The 20,111-nt window shown below is 34.6% G+C and overlaps 1 protein-coding gene across 2 annotated transcripts in view; it reads right to left on the bottom strand.

Moving 5' to 3' along the window:
* LOC149552390 (phosphoinositide phosphatase SAC7-like) overlaps nt 1–20,111 on the bottom strand; it is a 197,352-nt gene that overhangs the window by 161,267 nt on the left and 15,974 nt on the right. For both annotated transcript variants that reach the window (XM_089787934.1, XM_089787933.1), the window contains exons 4-6: nt 9,365–9,492; nt 9,186–9,277; nt 8,988–9,045 (exon numbers count right to left, since the gene is read on the bottom strand). In XM_089787934.1, coding sequence (XP_089644060.1) covers nt 8,988–9,045; nt 9,186–9,277; nt 9,365–9,492 — 278 coding nt within the window. The remainder of the gene's footprint in view (nt 1–8,987; nt 9,046–9,185; nt 9,278–9,364; nt 9,493–20,111) is intronic.

Below are 20,111 nucleotides of genomic sequence, written 5' to 3'. Positions count from 1 at the left end.
TATGAGATCCGTAAGGATTGACGTTATAGGATGTCCAAGCTTGTTGATACTTTGTTCGACAGTATATAAACCTTCTTGTGAATAGATTACGATGTCGAACCACTGAGTCTTCACATAGTTGCAGGTTTCCGTGTAGTATCTGTTCAAAACAGAAGTGTTGGAAATGATATTTGCCCGCCCTATATGATTCTTGAAGCAGAAAGAAACTTTCACAACTTTATAGACAGGTCACTTATTTGAATGGAACGTTTCAGTTTATTGGGACACCTGTTGAAATAAGTAAACAAATGGATGCATATAATATCCAACTGTTGTAATGGTAGTCTATAGGTAATGAATTAATGTAACGCCCTTCTAACAAAGTAACGGCATTAGGAAACTAGAGAGTTGCATCTGTTACACTCTTATATATGTACAACACAGCCAATAACTGGCATGCAAATAAATCCTTTTCACCAATAGTTACATCTCCTAGACTGAAACTTTTGCACTGAGTCTTGATCGCTCAAACTGTCGTTACCAAATAGCACGAAATAACGTTTGAGGGTCAATCCTGCAAAATTATAACTGGCTCTTTGTCCTTTGCCACCTAAGTTTGCCACGAAGACTGGGCTGGTGATTTTTTCTTGGCAGAAAGAATTTGTGCGTTCACAAAGTATTATCAATTAATTCAGACTGTTCACAAAGTATTATCAAAACATTAATCGTTGACTATTGAGGACGCCTGCCAAAAATATAAATGAAATATCCTTCATAAACCGATAGAATCCAAGTGAGGTGAAAGCTTTGCACGAAAAACTCCTTACAAACTTCACATATTGCAGAGTATTGTCTTGGTATAATATTTGGAACTGTGTAGGTGATTAAAGAATAATGTTTTTGGAACCCACCACAGAATAATCGGCAATGTGAATATATGATCCTCGACATTTGGCTTCTACTCACAAATCATGCCCCAAAATATACTCAAGGCTCAACATTGCTCAACTTTATGCTAGAATATTTAGAGTTTATAACATACTTTCGACTATCCAAATTTCTCCAGTCGGAATAATGCTTGCAGGGGCAAAGACTTTAAAGTTGAATAACAAGTTTTGCTCGTCAAACCCAGATAAGACTAAGAGAACTGTAAAACCTTTGTGCTGTTACTTTGAAACTCATAGGCAACCAAATTTGTTCTAATAATTCTTTCTGATAGTTTGCCTCTGATAAAAACTCTAGTATGAGAATATTTTAAATGCATAAATTTGACCCTTTAGGATGGCAAGATGCATTGCCCTGATACCACTGTAATATCCCAAAAGGATATTTTCCCAATACTTTTCTCACAATAAATTTTCAGAACATAAGAAAATGAAGATGCAATATAAACCAATAGATTCTCATAAAATACCCCAAAATATGTTATCGCATTATACATCAGCAATATGATAACTAGTATTGGAAAATTCAGTCTTAAACACAGCTTTACAGTCAGATTGGAATACTAAGAAAAGAACCTGTAACCACACGTGAGACACCCGATGTGACGTCTCCACAGACAATGGGTTTGTGTCCACTGTATACCGACACGAGGGTTTGCGTCCTCAAGCTGGATGAAAGCTGAAGCTTCCCAAAAAGCTCTCCAAGAGAGAAAACCGAAAATTTGAATCATAAACCAAGCATAGTTGAAAAATGAACGAGACTTCCTCTTAATGCTTTATGGTGACTCTTCAACCCTTTTATCTTTTCGTCTTATTCTTTTTTGTCACCTTTGACCCACTTAATAATATTAATTTGACCCATTTTATAAATTTTCATTAAGCTCCTTTAAGCCAAAATTAATATTTTACAAATTTGACTTTAGAATTTTTAATGTCCCAAAAGGGGACATTACATTGATCCCTACCCTATCTTGGAATAACCAATTGGTTGGATTTACATTAGCCTCTCCCTGAATACACCTCCATTATTTCCCTTCAAACTACCCTATAGATAAATCTAATAAACTATATGTGAATTAAGAAGACCATGCTATCCTTGTTATTATTCCACTCTTTGAGAATGTGGAGATGTAACAAGTTGCTAAGACACCAAAGTCAATGGTTTCCTCAAGGTTATACAGATTCAAGCCCTTAAACCTTTTTTGGACATGTGCGCAAGGCACTTGGGGCCGCTGATCTCTGCCCTATCTTGGGAACAACCAATTGGCCGGATTTACACAAGCCTCTCCTTGAACGCATCTCTACTTTTCCTTTTTGACTTAGAAATAACAACTAGTCTTGAGCACGTATATTTAAATAATGATAACACTCTATCATTACCTGAATTTATTACTATGCATAATCAAAATAAACAATAGTGTACATACCATAGTCCCTTCAGACTACCCTATAGATAAATTTAATAAACTATATGTGAATTAAGAAGACCATGCTATCCTTGTTATTATTCCACTCTATGAGAATGTGTAGATGTAACAAGTTGCTAAGACACCAAACTCAATGGTTTCCTCAATGTTATACAGATTCAAGCCCTTCAACCTTTTTTGGACATGTGCACAAGGCGCTTGGGGCCACTGATCTCTGCCCTATCTTGGGAACAACCAATTGGCCAGATTTACACAGGCCTCTCCTTGAACGCATCTCTACTTTTCCTTTTTGACTTAGAAATAACAACTAGTCTTGAGCATGTATGTTTAAATAATGACAACACTCTATCATTACCTAAATTTATTACTATGCATAATCAAAATAAACAATAGTGTACATACCAGTCACAGAGATGTATGAAGCTTTGTGTTATAATCTTAGTATCTTCCTTACTTGTCCAATGATGTTCCCTAACTATGTAAGAGATGTGCTTATATTTAACATACAGTTATGTTCTTCATTATTTATCATCATGTAATTCTTGACGACTCCCATTTAACTCCAACATATTAAATGAATGCCATGCGCAAGCCCCTTCAAATTACAAGTCTATTTTGGAATGTTATCGACCAACATTTCCCACATCATTGTTCTACACTTTCTTATTTCTGAAATACATTGTTCTGCTTATACTCTTCTCTTTTATGAGAGAATTCATAAACAATTTTGCACTGTTTATTCCTTTTTTCATATACTACTAGGTTTTTTTTTCCTCTGTTCACTGATTGCTGATCTGAATTTATGTCATTTTCTGGTATATCATATATCTATAGTGCTGCTCACCAAATGTAATTCTTGCTGTTTGATTTTGTATATTCTTCTTACAAACTTGTGCCTTCTAGCGACATCAAAGTTGATAAAACATCATTCAGTGGTGACTGGGAGAAACATCCCAAGTCTAAAGAATGTTTGATTCTGGGTATGTTCTTCCCAGCACGTGATTCTTCAGCCAGGTATTTTGGAGGACTTATTACCAAGCCTGATAACTGTTCACTATTTTCCCTTCGCTCATTTATGATTACCACTTGTTTAATGCCTGTATTATTGTTGTGTTTGGTTTCTTGGACTGCAGACATATTCTACGTATTCCTGTATATTGTTCCTCCTAACTAACAACTTAACAAATGGTGAACTGTCATACAATTACCGACATTGTATTGTCTAAAGCAAAAAAATTAATATAATATGGTTGGTGATTCCATTTATGAGAAGGCCTGATGCCAAAATGATTATGATTACATGAAATCATATTATGATCTTCCAATTATATGAATTTGAGTATGTGAAATCATAGTATTGTCCAATTAGAAGGTAAAATATTATGGTCTTCCACTTATATAATTTTGAGTATGTGAAATAATAGTGTCTATTAAAAAGAAAAAGTATAGTGGCTAATAAAAAGAAAAAGTAAGGGTTGCTCATTGTGTAATCCTTCTATTTATTGACTATGTTCAAGCATTCTAATTTCGAGTTGGTTTTGACATCCATTTGCTCCTAAATGCATTTCTTTCAACCCCTATCAATGCTAGTCTCAATTCATATTGTTATGAATATATTTGATCTTCCTATTTTTTTAAAATCAATGTTTTTGCTCTTCATGAATGTGCCACCAAATATCCCCCTGTGCGTGTGTGTATATATATGTCTTTCTTAAACATCTCATTTTCAATCTATTGTTGTTGGTTCACGTTGAAAATATATGTAATATGATATTATTAATAGGCTATGTAATGTAGCAATTTGTACACAAAAACGATCAGACAGTGTTTTGCAGTTTAATATTAAAGTATTCAATATAAAATGGATGTGTCATCTTCTATGCTTCAAACGATAATAGCAGTTTAATTTTGAACTATTTTCGTTTTAGTATTTTACAGAGCGAATACAGCTGAGTAGACAAACCACGCTTCTGAAACTTGACATCTAAGGATTTAGCTGGGTCAAACAAATTCTTGCATAGCCTTTTAGCATGTTTAGGCCAATGCATTTATTATTCTAGCATGATGGTTATACTCTAGAATGCTCTACTGACACTACCAAAAAATCATCAGCTGAAACTAATATCCAAGAAATCACATTTAAAAGCTCGCACTAACTGGAAAGGCTTATAAAGCGCAAAGAAACTGTGGCCGACTTAACATTGACGTAATAAGGTGAATTTCATCGAAACTAGAACTTGTTCCTTCGGTGTTGGCAGATCATTCCCGGATGGGTACAATCAGTCTCATTAGCAATTGCTCCTTTAGTGTCAAGAGTATGATATCTATATGAACATGTTTGAGATGCCAGGAAGTAGTGGATAAATCAGGGAAACAAATGGAATGCCAACTCTATTCACCATTACAAAATTGAATGCCCTTGGCTGCTGTTGCATATTGAAACTTTTTGCTTGAACAATATCTGTGTTCCTGTTCATCTTATTAGCTCATGTTTTCTGCTAGTAATTTGTTTTAGGTGTCAGCATACCATGTCCGTTCTCTACACTATTCCAATATTTCTAAAATCATTAATATTATTTTGATGTAACGATAAATTTATTTCAATATTTCTATTCCAATATTTCTAAAATCACAGGTCTGATACCATTTCTAATGTCCCCTATTGAGACCTTACTCTATTTATTGATCTTCCTCTAGTTTCATATGATTTCCTCCATATTTCTCAATCTCTCTTTTTCGGATTTAGTATTCCTCTTTTTTGGATTTATCAATAATAAATTATTACTATTATTGTATGATTATTATTATTAATGCATATTATGTATGTCAATTTATATATTTTGATTATTAACATGTTATATTATAACATGATTAGAATGTTATGTCATTACTACTATGATAAAAAAATTATATTTTTTAATTATTATTATCTTTAATTTAATCAATAATATTTTAATTATATAGATCTTATTATAACATGATTAGAATGTTATGTCATTACTAATATGATAAAAAAATTATATTTTTTAATTATTTTATCTTTAATTTAATCAATAATATTTTAATTATATAGATCTTATTTTGACAGGGATATCAAAAATAATGACATCAACCACTCCTAGAGAAGTATGGCTGTGCTAGAAGGAGAAACAAATGCTTAAATCTGCTACAATTTTTCTTCAACTTAAGGAAGAGATATTACACTATCCTATCCATATAAACCCATCAACTAATTTAATCAAGAATATAATTACAGCAAAAAGTAAGCATCCATATTGAAAAAATATATATCCGACACACATGGAAACAGAATTTATATTGTGTTGCAAGCATAGATTAAAAAATTGCAAATATGTGGATGATAAAATGTTTTATCACAATAAGTTTGATTGGGCAATAAAATACACAACTTTACCAATGACAAAGAGTTTAACTATTAGTCACACTCCGCTAATAGGGACTGCCAAGCAAACCCCCCATTTTATTTTTCAGGTACAATACAACTTTGAGTTTGTGCAGTACAAGTCATTATATACACTCTTGTCATTAGTCTTCTTGGATATTGATGTATACTTGTCTGGAGGATGACTTTTCTTTTCTTCAGAGGGGGGATGATGTAGTCAATATAAAATGCCTATTGTTGTGTTTGATAATATAAGTCGAGTCACAGCCAGTTGTGCAGAGGAGAAGGAAAAGGCACTAATGGAGCATAAATTTTTTGCAAATTATATCTCTACTCACAACATTTTTCATTTATGCAAATATGCACGACGATACACAAAAACTGGAAATTTGCATGAACTGAGTTGTCTATGAGTGGCATCCAGATTTGTGGCGATCATCTACAGCCTTATATTTCTGTTACAAAGGATATAACAGAGGTAAAAGTCATGATTCTGCCATTTAGTCACTGGTAACATGGCACTTATTGATGTACATCAGAGGCACCAACAGAACTGGCAGATTGGATTTATAAATATCAATGTTATGAGTTAGCATCAACAATTGTGTTGTTATCTGCAGGCAATGAAAAATTATAGTCACAATCACATAATATAAACAACAGCGATAGCTAGGAAGAAAACAATTTTGGTTCTGATACAATAATCGAATCAAGTCCAGAAATTGTCACTTGTTTCACAGAAATATGGAAATGACTATAATGGAACAAATCAGTATTTGAAGAGAAGATATTCCAATCGATCAAATTATATACAGTCAACTACAGGTGCCAAGTGAAGGGGCGTGTAGATCTGATGAGCAAGTATGAACAAGTATGGGATGTTATCTTTAGGACTGGTTGTATGTGTAGCAAGCGGATAGTGGAAAATGGGATTAAAATCGAGAAAATGAGGAGAGGCGAGATTAAGAGGCTTCCTGTGACCACTTGTTTTTGGATCCTTCCAGGCTTGAGACTAGTCTATGACAACCCCGATCATGTCGATGCCTCAATCAGATAAACGACAACTTCCGCCACATATGAGTCTGAGGATAACAAGGTCTAATCGTATTGTTTTTTGTTCCTTGCAGATTGCACACGAAAGAAGGAGATGTATATGATGCAGAGGTCTTCAATCATTGCACGCGAAACAGAGATTGTCGAGTACTTTTGCGGTTATATTCTGAAGAAATCATGGATGGAGATGACTCAGTAGTTTACGGTATATAAGGGGAAGCGAAATGCATGGACGAAGATGAGGATCTATGCAATACGTGGTTACATATTTCACGAGCCCTATATATGGTATCGGGAGCATCTTGAGACATTTTCAAGAGGAGATACGATTAAAATCTGAAGATTCCTGAAGCGTCTTTCATCAAGAATTCGATACCTTAATCTACAACATTTTCTCATTAAAAGTTCCACAAATATATTAATGAGTCCATGTGGATCTGGAGTGTGGAGATTGCAAGCGCAATAGGACTGTTTCTTGAGGGCAGAGTACAAGAGATGAAGCCTAACATATGGAGAGAAATGCAATGACAATATATGTCCAAAAGTTATCGTCCATGCCCATGTTTATATTATCTCTCTAACTGGTTACGAAATATTGTTGGTTTCGTTTCCTTTGAATAATACCAAATTATATTATAAGTTACATTTAAGGATCACAAATACTTAGTTATTTGTTATGGAGGGGTGCGGTGTTTGGAAATGCAACCGATGCCTTTTGGCTCCTTATAAATATATGTAAAATCAAGCAATAATAGATATTCATATATACTTTCTAAAAATTGCCATACTATATGCGCTATGATATATTATATTCATTTATTGGTGAAGAAATGAATTCTTGAACAAAGCCCGTGGATTGAATCATTGGGTGAATTGTGTGCGATCCAGATAAATTCACAATAGATGGATCATCTGTAAAGAATGTCTTTATTGTCATTTTATTTCCAGCATAATTTGTAAGCGTATCTACTTTATTTATTTGCATTGGAGTTTTAACTATTATTAAATTGTGTCCTTTATAAATATTTTATTTATTTTCTATAAATATTTTAAAATTTGGATAAGTGGATTGGGTCATTTTTGCATTTTAAACTTGATAAACATAGATATTGTGAAATATTTAATTGTTTCCATATTTATGTCTAGTTTGTCTTCGCAGGAGTTAAAGTGCATCTTAGACTAGTTTAAAATTGTGTTTATATAATTGATCCGTTGCATCTGAATTGTTAAAATTGTTTATAGTTTAAATGCCTTGAGCTTTATAGAGTTGTATGTTTCAACTTATAATATTGACTCTAATTGCCATTTTATTAAGCACTGGTCTTTATATTGCTCTTGATTCATAATTCATATGCGAGCAATTTTTTCATTTCTTTCCTTTGAGGAATTAATATATTCATTTGTTGAATTAATCTATAATTATTCTTTATTTGAAACATTATCGCAATTATACAATCATTCACTTTTATTCCTAACTGATAATTTGCAAATTTGAAGTTTTCTATAATTCTTGCCATTTGGAGAACTTTTGTTGTATTCGTGTTCTAACCAATCTGCTTTAAGCATCTTGGATTTAAGGTTGTTGTTCAAGATCAGGTACACCCACCTTGGTTTTGCAGAACTAGAAGTGCAGAGGATTTGGATCGCATCGCTCAATCCCGTCAAGTTGGCCTTAACCGGTTGGACATCCCAACGTCGAGCAAGCAAGTCTCATAGGATTCCAATTTGCGATTTTGGGAACCAACAGGCACAACGGACTTCTTAGACTAAACCTCCTACCACTCCAATAGTTTTTACAAGAGCTATTGGAAAGGGAAAGTGGAAGATGTAGACCATTTTGATGTTGTACTTGTATTTACTTATAGTTTTACAAAGATAGTTTGTTATTTATATTTTGCTTCAGAGTTAAGACTATCAGGCTATTGCTACCAGTCATCAGCATTCCACGTGAGGATGTCATTTTTTACCTTATCTGCATTTAAGTATGTTTACACTTAGCTTTTTTGATTTGTTTACTCATTTAACTTCTCAATAGGGATCCTTACCAAAAAAAATTCTACAATATAAAGGCAAAGTTATGATTTACCATGAGTATGCAAAAATCATAATGTTGAAAGAAACTTTAAAAAATGGGCATTTATTTGAGTAACAAAATTGAAATTTTAATTAAAAATTCCATACCTGCTTCCAAGGTGGCAGCATCTTGGACTCAATTTTCAAATTGTCAGATCTTTGTGCACTTCAGAACCAGCATTGCACATGCAAGCAAATAAGTAGTGATACTTTTTAATAACAGAACAATATTTACATAGTGCTCAAATAATTTGCATACACCCAAAATATTATCCAACAACTAAAGTGAGCAAACTGTGACCTTACTTTAGAGTTAAATCTGCATCATATGAAAAGTACAAGCCAGGTGTTTTCTCTGCAGTCCTCAACAGCTTGGTAAACTCTTCCTCAGCTTTTTTCTGTTAAACCATTAGTTCATAATACATATAGTTGAGAACCTAAGTTGACATATCAAAATTAAAAAATTACATAGAATTAATGTTTACCTCCTGTGGTGTTGACTTTTGCAAAGCAGAATTGCAAGGCAGGAATCGCATATCTTGAATCCTAAAAATGGGATGGCCCCTATAAGATCCAACACATTCACGAGCAGTAATTGCCAAAACATATGCCCCTGTACATTACATTATAAATATTTAAAAGCATGCAGGGAATGCAGTCTATGAAATCATCTTGAATCACTTTGTTAGCCTTTAGTCTTTGATAATAGGAAAAAGAATTTATTCACTTTCTAAAAAATTCAGGGCCCAAGAGTAAGTTTAAGCATATGTATAGTTTGCAACAATAGCCTAGCAATTAACTAAACTTGCTAATACAAAGTTCTAGATATGAATGACATCATACCATTGATTTGTATACTTTTTATGCAAGGTTGCATGGGTACTCGTACCCAAGTACCCAAGTACCGGGTACACGTATCCCAACTACTGGGTACTCGGTGGAGAGCATTATAGCTAAGGACCTTGATTAAGATTTCTGAAATTTTTTGGGTTTTTTTTGTTTACATATCAGTTTCTTGTTTATCAAAGCTTAGTTCAGTCCCTAATCAGTTTGAAACTTTGATATAATATTGATTAACAATAAACTTTATCACTGTTCAAGTCAGAAGTTAATCATTTGCAACATGTCATTGTCATATGATTTATGATCTTCTTGTTCATTTTTTAAGTCTGCCTTCTCTGTTATGCATCTAAACATTTATCATATATTATTATTACAAATATATAGCAAATCTGAAACTGAAAACATTACATTGCATTTGCAAACTATATCACTATTCTTGTTTTGAAGAACCATTGTCATGACTCATAATTTCAGATTTTCTATCAATATAAAAGTATAATTAAAAATAATGTTTGACATACCCAAGTACCCCCGTCCCCTATTATGAAAAATACTTGTACCTGTACCTAAGTACACCAAGTACCCCAGTCCCCATGCAACCTTGCTTTTATAGCTAAAGATAGCAAAAGAATGTTATATAAAATTAATGAATCCAGTATTTTGCTGAAAGAGGTGAAAAAAACATTGAATGAGTCTATATCCTAAAACCAGAAGCAACAAGGGATTGCATTTACTTTATGGCAACATGTTGTAAATGGCCCAATTATCTCTATTTACATCAAGTTAATAGTAGCATTGGACATGCCAAAAGACGCAGTGTACCTTATACATCATCTAATATCACCATGCCCATAGCGAAAAGAACTGCTTAAGTTTTCTACATCTTGGAGCTGTAACAAATGCATTTTTTTAGCATTAAACAACCTCTTGCGTCTTGGGACTGCTTTCCCACTCTTGTTTGTATGTATATTGATGGATGTGAATTCCCTCAGCAAAAAAAATTCAACCTCTCCATCTCAGAAAATTCAGCAAAATATATACTATATGAAGAACTGGTAAGAGACTGCTACCTGCAACGGCTACAAAAGAATATTACTCCTTTACACAAGGGAATTGTCTTTTTGTCATATCCGGAATCTCCAATAGAAACTCAAACTTAAGTTTTGCCAAAGGCTTTGTCAAAATATCTACAACCTATGAACCTAGGGAACATACCTTAAAACCATTGGCCCCTTTTAAACTGATTGTGATGAAATGATACCAAATGTCTAACATGAGGAAATGATAGTCTATATGCCAAATTTCTATATATATTCGACCAACTTTCCACAAGTTTTTGTAATATAAATCTATTAGAAACAATAGTCCACCAAGATAAATGGGGGAGTGGGGGTGAATCAGTTATCCAATAATTAAAACAAGATGCACATAGACAATTACACCAGATATGTTAACTAGGGAAACCCTTGATCAGAGGGAAAAGTGGGAATGATGCCCACAAGATGATGTACTAATATAAATATTCCTTGTTAGAGGATGGACCCTATTAAGAGTCTATTACAACATTTAGTACATATGAGTCCCTGTTAGGGGACTTTCAATCCTTGTTAGAAGATTCCAACTCTGTTAGGAGTTGTGCCAACCTTGTTAGGAGTTATAGAAGATAGAAGGACGCATTGTCCAAACAGCTTATGGAGCAAGACCACTGAACTCACTGTCCAATTGATCTCTTAACTATTCTTTGCAAAATAATTGTGTGTATTGTACTTTTAACTTCTTTTCTCTGTCTTATCAACCGAACCAATCACTGTCAGACCTTGTAGACCAGGTCACAAATCTCAAATCCAAGTGTCAAACTTCGGACCACACAATAAACCTCGGCAATGAGATTTCCTTCACTTCCGCTCTGCTCTGCTTATCTTCGCATTCCGCTCTTTGTGGTGTTTCCAATCATTTGCATTCATCCATACATGATAAAGGAAAATGCCCTTCCTTTATACCGAATCTATAAAACAATTCCCTAATTCGATTGTTACACCTTCTCAATTAATTATTATAGGACCATATTAAGAACACATTACACTTGGGGATAACATTAATCTTTCGCCTTGCAACTTGAATAACTTTCCGTACACATAACATTATGACGAGTGAGCTTAGCCACGTCATCACCAACATGTCTTCTTCACATCTTTAACTTCGGTTTCTCAGAATAACAACCCTACTAAGAGATATAACAAGTTTACCGGAACATGCCTCTATAAACTTTATCTCAAAACAGTCTTCATCGAAACTTGCATAACTTCTTCCAAACTTAATATCTTATGCTTCTGAGGTTAGCTGTGTCTACTAGACACATAGTATAATCTCCCTTTAACCTCGCTACTGAAAGTACTCAACAATTTGTCCATAGCAACTTGATCTTTACCGTTGTTCTTCTGTCAGATACCACAGAAAACTGCTATGTTGACATCAATGACAAATACAGTCATAAATGTAACATATCATCATGATAATCATCTAATCATGTTTCTACAATACTCCCCCATAGGAATATCATCAGCATTCATGCTTTTAACAATCTCCCCCTTTGGCATTAACATCTATGTTCCAAGAATACCAACTGCAAAAGATTGTTAACCTTTCTTTTCAAATCCTTTTTATCAATCATTCTCCCCCATTGATATACCTCAATGTGCTTTACATCAAATTGTTTTTCCATGTTGTACTTTTGTTTCATGTTATTTGTTTTTCATGCTATACTTCTCCCCCATTGACATCAATGTCAAAGGTTTCAGCAACCATCAAACTCTACAACAACTGTTTTTTACTAGCTCAAGTGTCCAAAGACACTGTTCAAAAACAACATCAACAAGAGTCCTAGATGACTCTGTCCATCACAGATACTCCCTTATACAGAAAGCATCAACATTCGGTCCAGACAAACAATAGTGCTCTATTACACTGGACTGATGCACTCTTGCATCATCTACTCTGATGTAGGAAGGGGCATAACCCCTAGCATACCTCGCAAATACTCAAAAGTCTCTTTATGAAGAGACTTAGTGAAAATATCTGCAATCTGCTCTTTAGTACTCACATACTCCAATCAAATTTCCTTTTCTGCAACTTTCTCTCTCAACATGTAATACTTGATAGAAATGTGCTTGGTCTTAGAATGCAACACTGGATTCTTAGACATATTTACTGTGCTTGTGTTGTCATAATGTCTAACAACAGGTTCACTGAATTCTATCCTTATATGCTTCAGCATCTACTTCATCCAAACAACTTGATTACAATTGTTTGCTGCTGTAACATATTCTACTTTTGTTGTACTTTGTGAAGTACAATCCTGCTTTTTGCTTAGCCAAGAAACCAATCTTCCTCCAAGAAAGAAGGCTCCACCACTGATGCTCTTTTTGTCATCCATACTACCTGCCCAATCAACATCAATATAAGCATATAAAGCAAAATCATTAGATTTATCATACCACAATTCGAGCTCTGTTGTTCCTTTCAAGTATCTAAATATCCTTTTGACTGTTGCATAATGTGCTTCTCTGGGATTAGCTTGGAATCTTGCAACAATTCCAATTGCATTTGCTATATTCGGCCTTGTGTGAGTCAAATATTGCAATCCTCCGATCATAGATCTGTACTTCTTCTGCTCAACAGTAGGTGTCTCCTCCTTTGTAGATAACTTTTGTCTAGTTAACATAGGTGTTCCAATGGGTTTACATGTTTCCAAACCAAACCTTTTCAGTAAATCTTTCAAACACAATTTGTAATCCTAGAAAATATTTCATTTCTCCTATCATACTCATTTCAAATTCCTTCTTCATTTCTTTTGCAAACTTGTCACTTTCATCATCATTTCCTCCAAATATGATATCATCAACAAATATTACCAAAATCATTAATCCATCATCAATTTCTTTCCAATAGAGATTACTATCTACCATACATTTTCTATATCCAAGCTTTGTCAAATGCTTGTCTAACCTTGCATACCAAGTTCTAGGTGTTTGCTTCAAGCCATACAATGCTTTCTTCAATCTGCATACGATGTACTGGTCATCTGTTAAAGGACAACCTTCAGGTTGTTCTATGTATACCTCTTCTTCAAGTTCTCCAATCAAAAACGTTGACTTGACATCCATCTGATATACTTTGAATTTCTTATATGTTGCATATGCTAAGAATAACCTTATTGCTTCTATTCTTGGCACAAGAGCATAGGTTTCATCATAGTCTATTCCTTCTTGTTGTGAGTAACCTTTATATACCAATCTTCCCTTGTTCCTTACAACTTTGCCTTGTTCATTCATCTTGTTCCTAAATACCCATTTAGTTTCTATCACATTCTTCTCTGATGGTATGAGGACCAATTCCCATGTCTCATTATTTACTAACTGATCCAATTCCTCTTTCATAGCTTGCTTCCAATAGTCATCTTTACATGCTTCATCTGCATTCGTAAGTTCAACTTGAGATATTGAACATAGTTCTTCATTGATTCTGCTTCTTGTCATCACACCTTTATCTCTACTTCTGATGATCTACTTGGGTGGATGATTCTTTGTCATATTCTTACCTGACGTAGGAGTTGTTATCTCAACTCTTGGCTTTGTTGAAGGTTTCGAGCTTTGTTCGTACCTTAGCTCTCCTTCATTCTGCAAATCATTGTTAGTCTCAAGCAATACTTAATCATTCCTTGGTTTAGTAACAACATCATCGTCTAAATTGTAATCAATTACTCTTTCTTGTATCCGGAATTTCTCATCAACTCTTACATTTGCACTTTCCATAATAGTCTTAGCTCTCAAATTATAACATCTATAAGCCTTGTTTTTCAATAAATAACCAAGAAATATACCTTCATCACTTCTAGCATCAAACTTACCAATATCATCATCTCTTTTGATATAACACTTACTACCAAAAATTCTAAAATACTTAACTATAGGTGAGTGACCAAACCACAGCTCATAAGGGGTCTAGTTTGTGTCTTTCCGGACTTGCACTCTGTTCATAGTGTAGAGTGTTGTATTCATAGCTTCTCTCCAAAACATCTTGGATACATCATTCTTAGCTAACATAGCTCTTGTTGCTTCTGTTACTGACCTATTTCTTCTCTCTACTATACCATTCTATTCAAGGGTCTTCAACTCAACTCTTTCTTCTCTACTAGAATTGAATCTTTTCTCTTCAATCTGATTCCCATTTTGCAAATCATTGCTGATGATAAATTCCACATTTTCATGGTTAGCCTTTGAATCAATAATAGTTACCAAAGCTATCTCTTCTACTACTTGCTCTTTCTTAACCAGTTCAAGTTCATTATCTTTATCATCACAATCATTCAAGAATCTTTCCATACTTGCTTTAAATTCTTCATCTTCACCAGAAAGTGAACTCTTTCTAGTTTTCCTTACTCTCGTAGGACATGTAGATGAAAAATGACCAAACTCATTACATGTCCAACAAGCAAAAACTTCTATACCCTCTGGCTCTCTTTTCATGAGGAGATTAATACTTTCCTTGATCTTCATGTCTTCTTCGAATCTTGATCTATCTTTCCTTGTGCCTCTATCCTGAAGCTCAATGCTCAATTCTGTACACAATTCTAATCTCTCACCAAGAAGCTCCATCTTTTTGGGTGTCAAAATCTCCTCCATCAGACTCGGGACTATCTTTTTTGAAATAACTCACCAAGGATTTCCCAAAGCTGTTAAGCCTTATCTTCAAGGACCTGATGCTCTAATACCAATTGTTAGAAACAATAGTCCACCAAGATAACTGAAAGGGGGGGAGAGGCGAATCAATTATCCAATAATCAAAACATTTATCAACCTTAAACAATCTTATCCATTCAACCAAAGTAAATAGCAACCATAACAAGATGCACATAGACAATTACACCAAATATGTTAACTAGGGAAACCCTTGATCAGAAGGAAAACCTCAGTGGGAATGTTGCCCACAAGATGATGTACTAATATAAATATTCCTTGTTAGAGGATGGACCCTGTTAGGAGTCTATTGCAACATTTAGTACATATGAGTCCCTGTTAGGAGACTTTGAATCCTTGTTAGAAGATTCCAACCCTGTTAGGAGTTGTAGAAGACAGAAAAGGACCCACTGTCCAAACAGCTTCTGGGGCAAGACCAGTGAACTCATTGTCCAACTGATCTCTCAACTATTCCTTGCAGAATAATTGTGTGTATTGTACTTTAACTTCTTTCCTCTGTCCTATCAACTAGACCAATCACTGTCAGACCTTGTAAAACAAATCACAAACCTCAGATCCAAGTGTCAAACTTCAGACCACGCAATAAAACCTCGACAATGAAGTTTCCTTCACTTCTACTCTGCTTTGCTTATCTTCGCATTCCGCTCTTTGTGCTACTTCCAATCATTCACATTCATCCATACATGATAAAGGAAAATGTCCTTCCTTTATACCAAATCCATAAAACAATTCCTTGAGTCGATTGTTACACCTTCTCAATTAATTATTATAGGACCATATTAAGAACACATTACACTTAGCGATAACATTAATCTTTCACCTTGCAACTTGAATAACTTTCCATACACGTAACATTATGATGAGCGAACTTAGCCACGTCATCACCAACATGTCTTCTTCGCATCTTTAACTTCAATTTCTCAGAGTAACAACTCTGCTAAGAGATATAACAAGTTTACTAGAACATGCCTCTGTAAACTTTATCTCAGAACAATCTTCACCAAATTTTGCATAACTTCTTCCAGACTTAATATCTTATGCTTCCGAGGTTAGCTGTGTATACTAGACACATAGTATAATCTCCCCTTAACCTCTCTACTGAAAGTACTCAACGATCTGTCCGTACCAACTTGATCTTTACCGATGTTCTTCTGTCGGATACCACAAAAAATTGCTATGTTGACATCAATGACAAATACAGTCATGAATGTAACATATCATCATGATAATGATCTAATCATGTTTCTACAATACTCCCCCATATGAATATCATGTTTCTAATCATGCTTTCAACAAAATCATGGGCACATATGAGACCCCTTGGCAGATCTTGCATTTTGAACATATTCAATGAAACCCATGGATTTGCGCTTGGGGGTGCATATGAACACTTGTGAAAAAAAAATTTTAACTTCAAGGAAATTCATTGAATGTGTATGATTTCTGAGCAAGACATATATGAGCTCATTTGGCGGATTACATGACTTAAGAAAATTTCCTTGCCCCTCTTGAATAAGTGCAAAAGCCTCTAAATTCGTTTCCACAGAATTAACTCCATTATCAAACCCAAGAGTTATAATGGCATATCTTGGCTATTGTTCTACTAATGGCTTGAACTTCTGAAACTCTTTAAACACATCTAAATTGGTCTTCAAGAAACAACATCGACATTCTCCTACTAAAATCATTCAACAAACAAAAGAAAATACCTAGCACCAATGATTGATGTTGTATCTATTTGTCCATAGACATCCGCATAAACCATCCTCAACATTGTCAATCCCAATCTCCACACCTCAACATACAAATTCCTTCTCAAACTATAAGTGCCAATGAATGGACCTAATGAGGTTGATCTCATTGTTGCTCCTAGGGAGCCTATGGTCTAGGGAAAATTACATGATGGGTGGTGGAAATGCAACTTTGATGGCGCCTCGAAAGGTAATCCAAGCCCATTAGGCACAAGTGTTATAACCAAAGATGCCAATGGTGACCTAATTGCTTTAGGTGGTTAGAGATTACAAGACGGAACTAATAATGTTGCAGAGGTAGAATATGCCTTACTAGCAATCAAAGCTTCAAAGAAGCTAGGTGTGAGAAAACTACAAGTGGAAGGTGATTCCCTCATAATTATAAATGCAATAATAAAGAGATCATTGGAAGCTTGGCACCTCCAAAATTACATCTCAAGCATTAGACAGGAACTTACAACTTTGGAGGACTTCAGATTTTCACACAACAAAAGGATGGGTAAGAAGGAAGCAGGCCGAATGTCTAATTGGGCTCTACTCTGAATTTAAATGAAGTGGTGGTGGAGAACTTTAAAGATTTAGTCCCACATGTGGATGGAGAAATAAACACCTGGAACTAACTAAAGAACGTGTGACAGCCCAAGAGTAATTAGGCAGATGTTTGCATATCAGAGTTGAAAATTCTTAAGCCTCAATCCCACACGAACTTGAGATAACAAATTCATGCATTTTAAATGAATGTAATGTCAGTGTTTAATGGGAAGCGAATTGTACTTATTGTGTTGTGTGCCACATTTAATGAGGTAAGGAATGTCCATCATTCCATCGATAGTACAGTCTCTTTTTTATCAAGCAATTAAAACCCTTTAGGAAACTCTCTTCACAAGGAAGTGTTAGATCCGGAGTTGCAGGGCAAAAAGGAGTCCTCCACATTTACTTGTGCAAACCAGCTGCACCCCTTTTATGGGAAGGCGAAGAAATAGTGCATGGATGGGATGTTTGAGTTTAGGCATAATTTGTTCACAGAGGTGGTAGAGCTACTACTAGGGGAAATGTTCTTGAGATGATGAACAAGCACTGCACCAACATTGGCGTCTTCTCAATGATAATGGTGTGGACCCTTCAGTTGGGTGAGCAAAAGCCACGAATAAAGTATGTAATGTAGAAACTGGTGCTAGCCAATGCTAGACTTAGCATGGAAGAAATCCTATATTTCTCCATCCCAAAGTTGGGTATGTGGATGGGAGACCAAGACTCAGGGATAGATAAAATTGAAGGAACACAGATTGTTCCCTTTGTTTGACGGTTTAGCAAGGGACAAAGGAATGCAAGATTCAAGCAAGCCCGAAAGGGTTGGTACCTCCTTAAATTGTTGGTTATAGAACATGTGCTAGATGAAGATGTTAAAGCAGTGAAATTAAGGGTGTATTGGCACCTAGAAGATGAAGTTGCACTGGTCCTTAGTTTACAACAACGAGCACAAGACCCACAAATGCAAAGGGAGGATGAATCCTAGCTAGAATGGAAGGTGGATGCTCTCATGGATGAGAGAATTCGTGGGTTTGTGACTCTAGTGCTTAAAGGTGAGATGTGATGTAACATGTGTTTACATGTTGGTCTTTGCATGGCCTTGCTGACTTTTAGTTCTCTTTTGTGTTATTTTTTGTGTTGTTGTAGGTAAACCACAATGAAGGCTATTTTGGGGAATTTTGGTATAGGAAGCAAGATTGTTGTCGGATTGTTGCCCTCCTGAGGGGAGAATTTTTTGTTGCTCTAGTGTTTTGGCAAGGGGGAGATGTTACAAAATTGAAGTTAATTGACTTTGCAGAGGAAAACCCTATTTTTTGAGGCATGGTTCAAGTTGATGGCAGTGTGAAAGGGTAGGCCAAAGATGAAGTTTTTGATGCAAGTACAATGTCATTTTTTTAGTGTGAGATTAACAGCTCCCTAAGACAGGAAAGCAAGAACTCTAGTAAAGGGAATTGTAAGGGGCTTGTGTGACTACAAGTTTGATGGGGTGAATGTTCGTGTTGAAACTCTATTTTTCAGCATGGAATGTTGCTATGTGGAATTGGTAGAGTACAGGTGCTTGTCTTGTTCTTGAAAGTAACAAAATGATGTAAGGACAAATCTTCCTCGTTGAAATTTCCGAGGAGGGTTAATGTACTTGACTTTTATGACATTTAATAAAATAAAAAACTTCTGACAAGAGGAAAAAAACTATGAGTATAATGATAAACTACAAATATTTATGTATGTATAATTATATTTAATGAGTTAGTAGCATTATATATAGCATTTACTATTTAATCATATTGTTGTTATATTTATATTAAAAATAAATAAAAACATATAGAGTACTATATGGAGATAAGTAATTACTAATATTAGTTAGATTTTAACTCAGATTTTTTCAACTTCTCCGGGTAATTTTTTTCAGTTCTGGTTTCTATATATGTTGTACTTTTTTTCAATAGTAATAAATAATAATATTAAATAATTAATTAGATTTCAACAGAAGCTTTTTTTTTTATAATAGATTAGATTTTAAGATTTGAAAAAGTTCACTAGTAAAGGGGAATTGGAGATTGTAAACTAGAATTGACTCTAGAAATGTGCTATTAGAGGTTCAATGCCTCTAAGAAGTCAAGAACTCACACCATCAACTGAAAGTTACATCCTGAAAACCCTCTCAATATCATGTCCATCACTTGACAAGTTCACAAAAATAAGCAAAATGAAATCATGTCACATTTTAAGGGTTTATTCACCTTTTTCATGTTTGGAAAATTGAAATAGTAGAAAAATATGTATTAACACTTGGTATTGCCACATTGCAGTTAGACTCACACGGAAACAAAAGGTTTATCATGGATCATTTT

The sequence above is a fragment of the Cupressus sempervirens genome, chromosome 6 (assembly GCF_028749045.1).
Source record: "Cupressus sempervirens isolate cs-2001-9-10 chromosome 6, ASM2874904v1, whole genome shotgun sequence".
Lineage (NCBI taxonomy): Eukaryota > Viridiplantae > Streptophyta > Pinopsida > Cupressales > Cupressaceae > Cupressus > Cupressus sempervirens.
The sequence above is the reverse complement of the archived record's forward strand: the minus strand, read 5'-3'. Positions and strand labels throughout refer to the sequence as shown.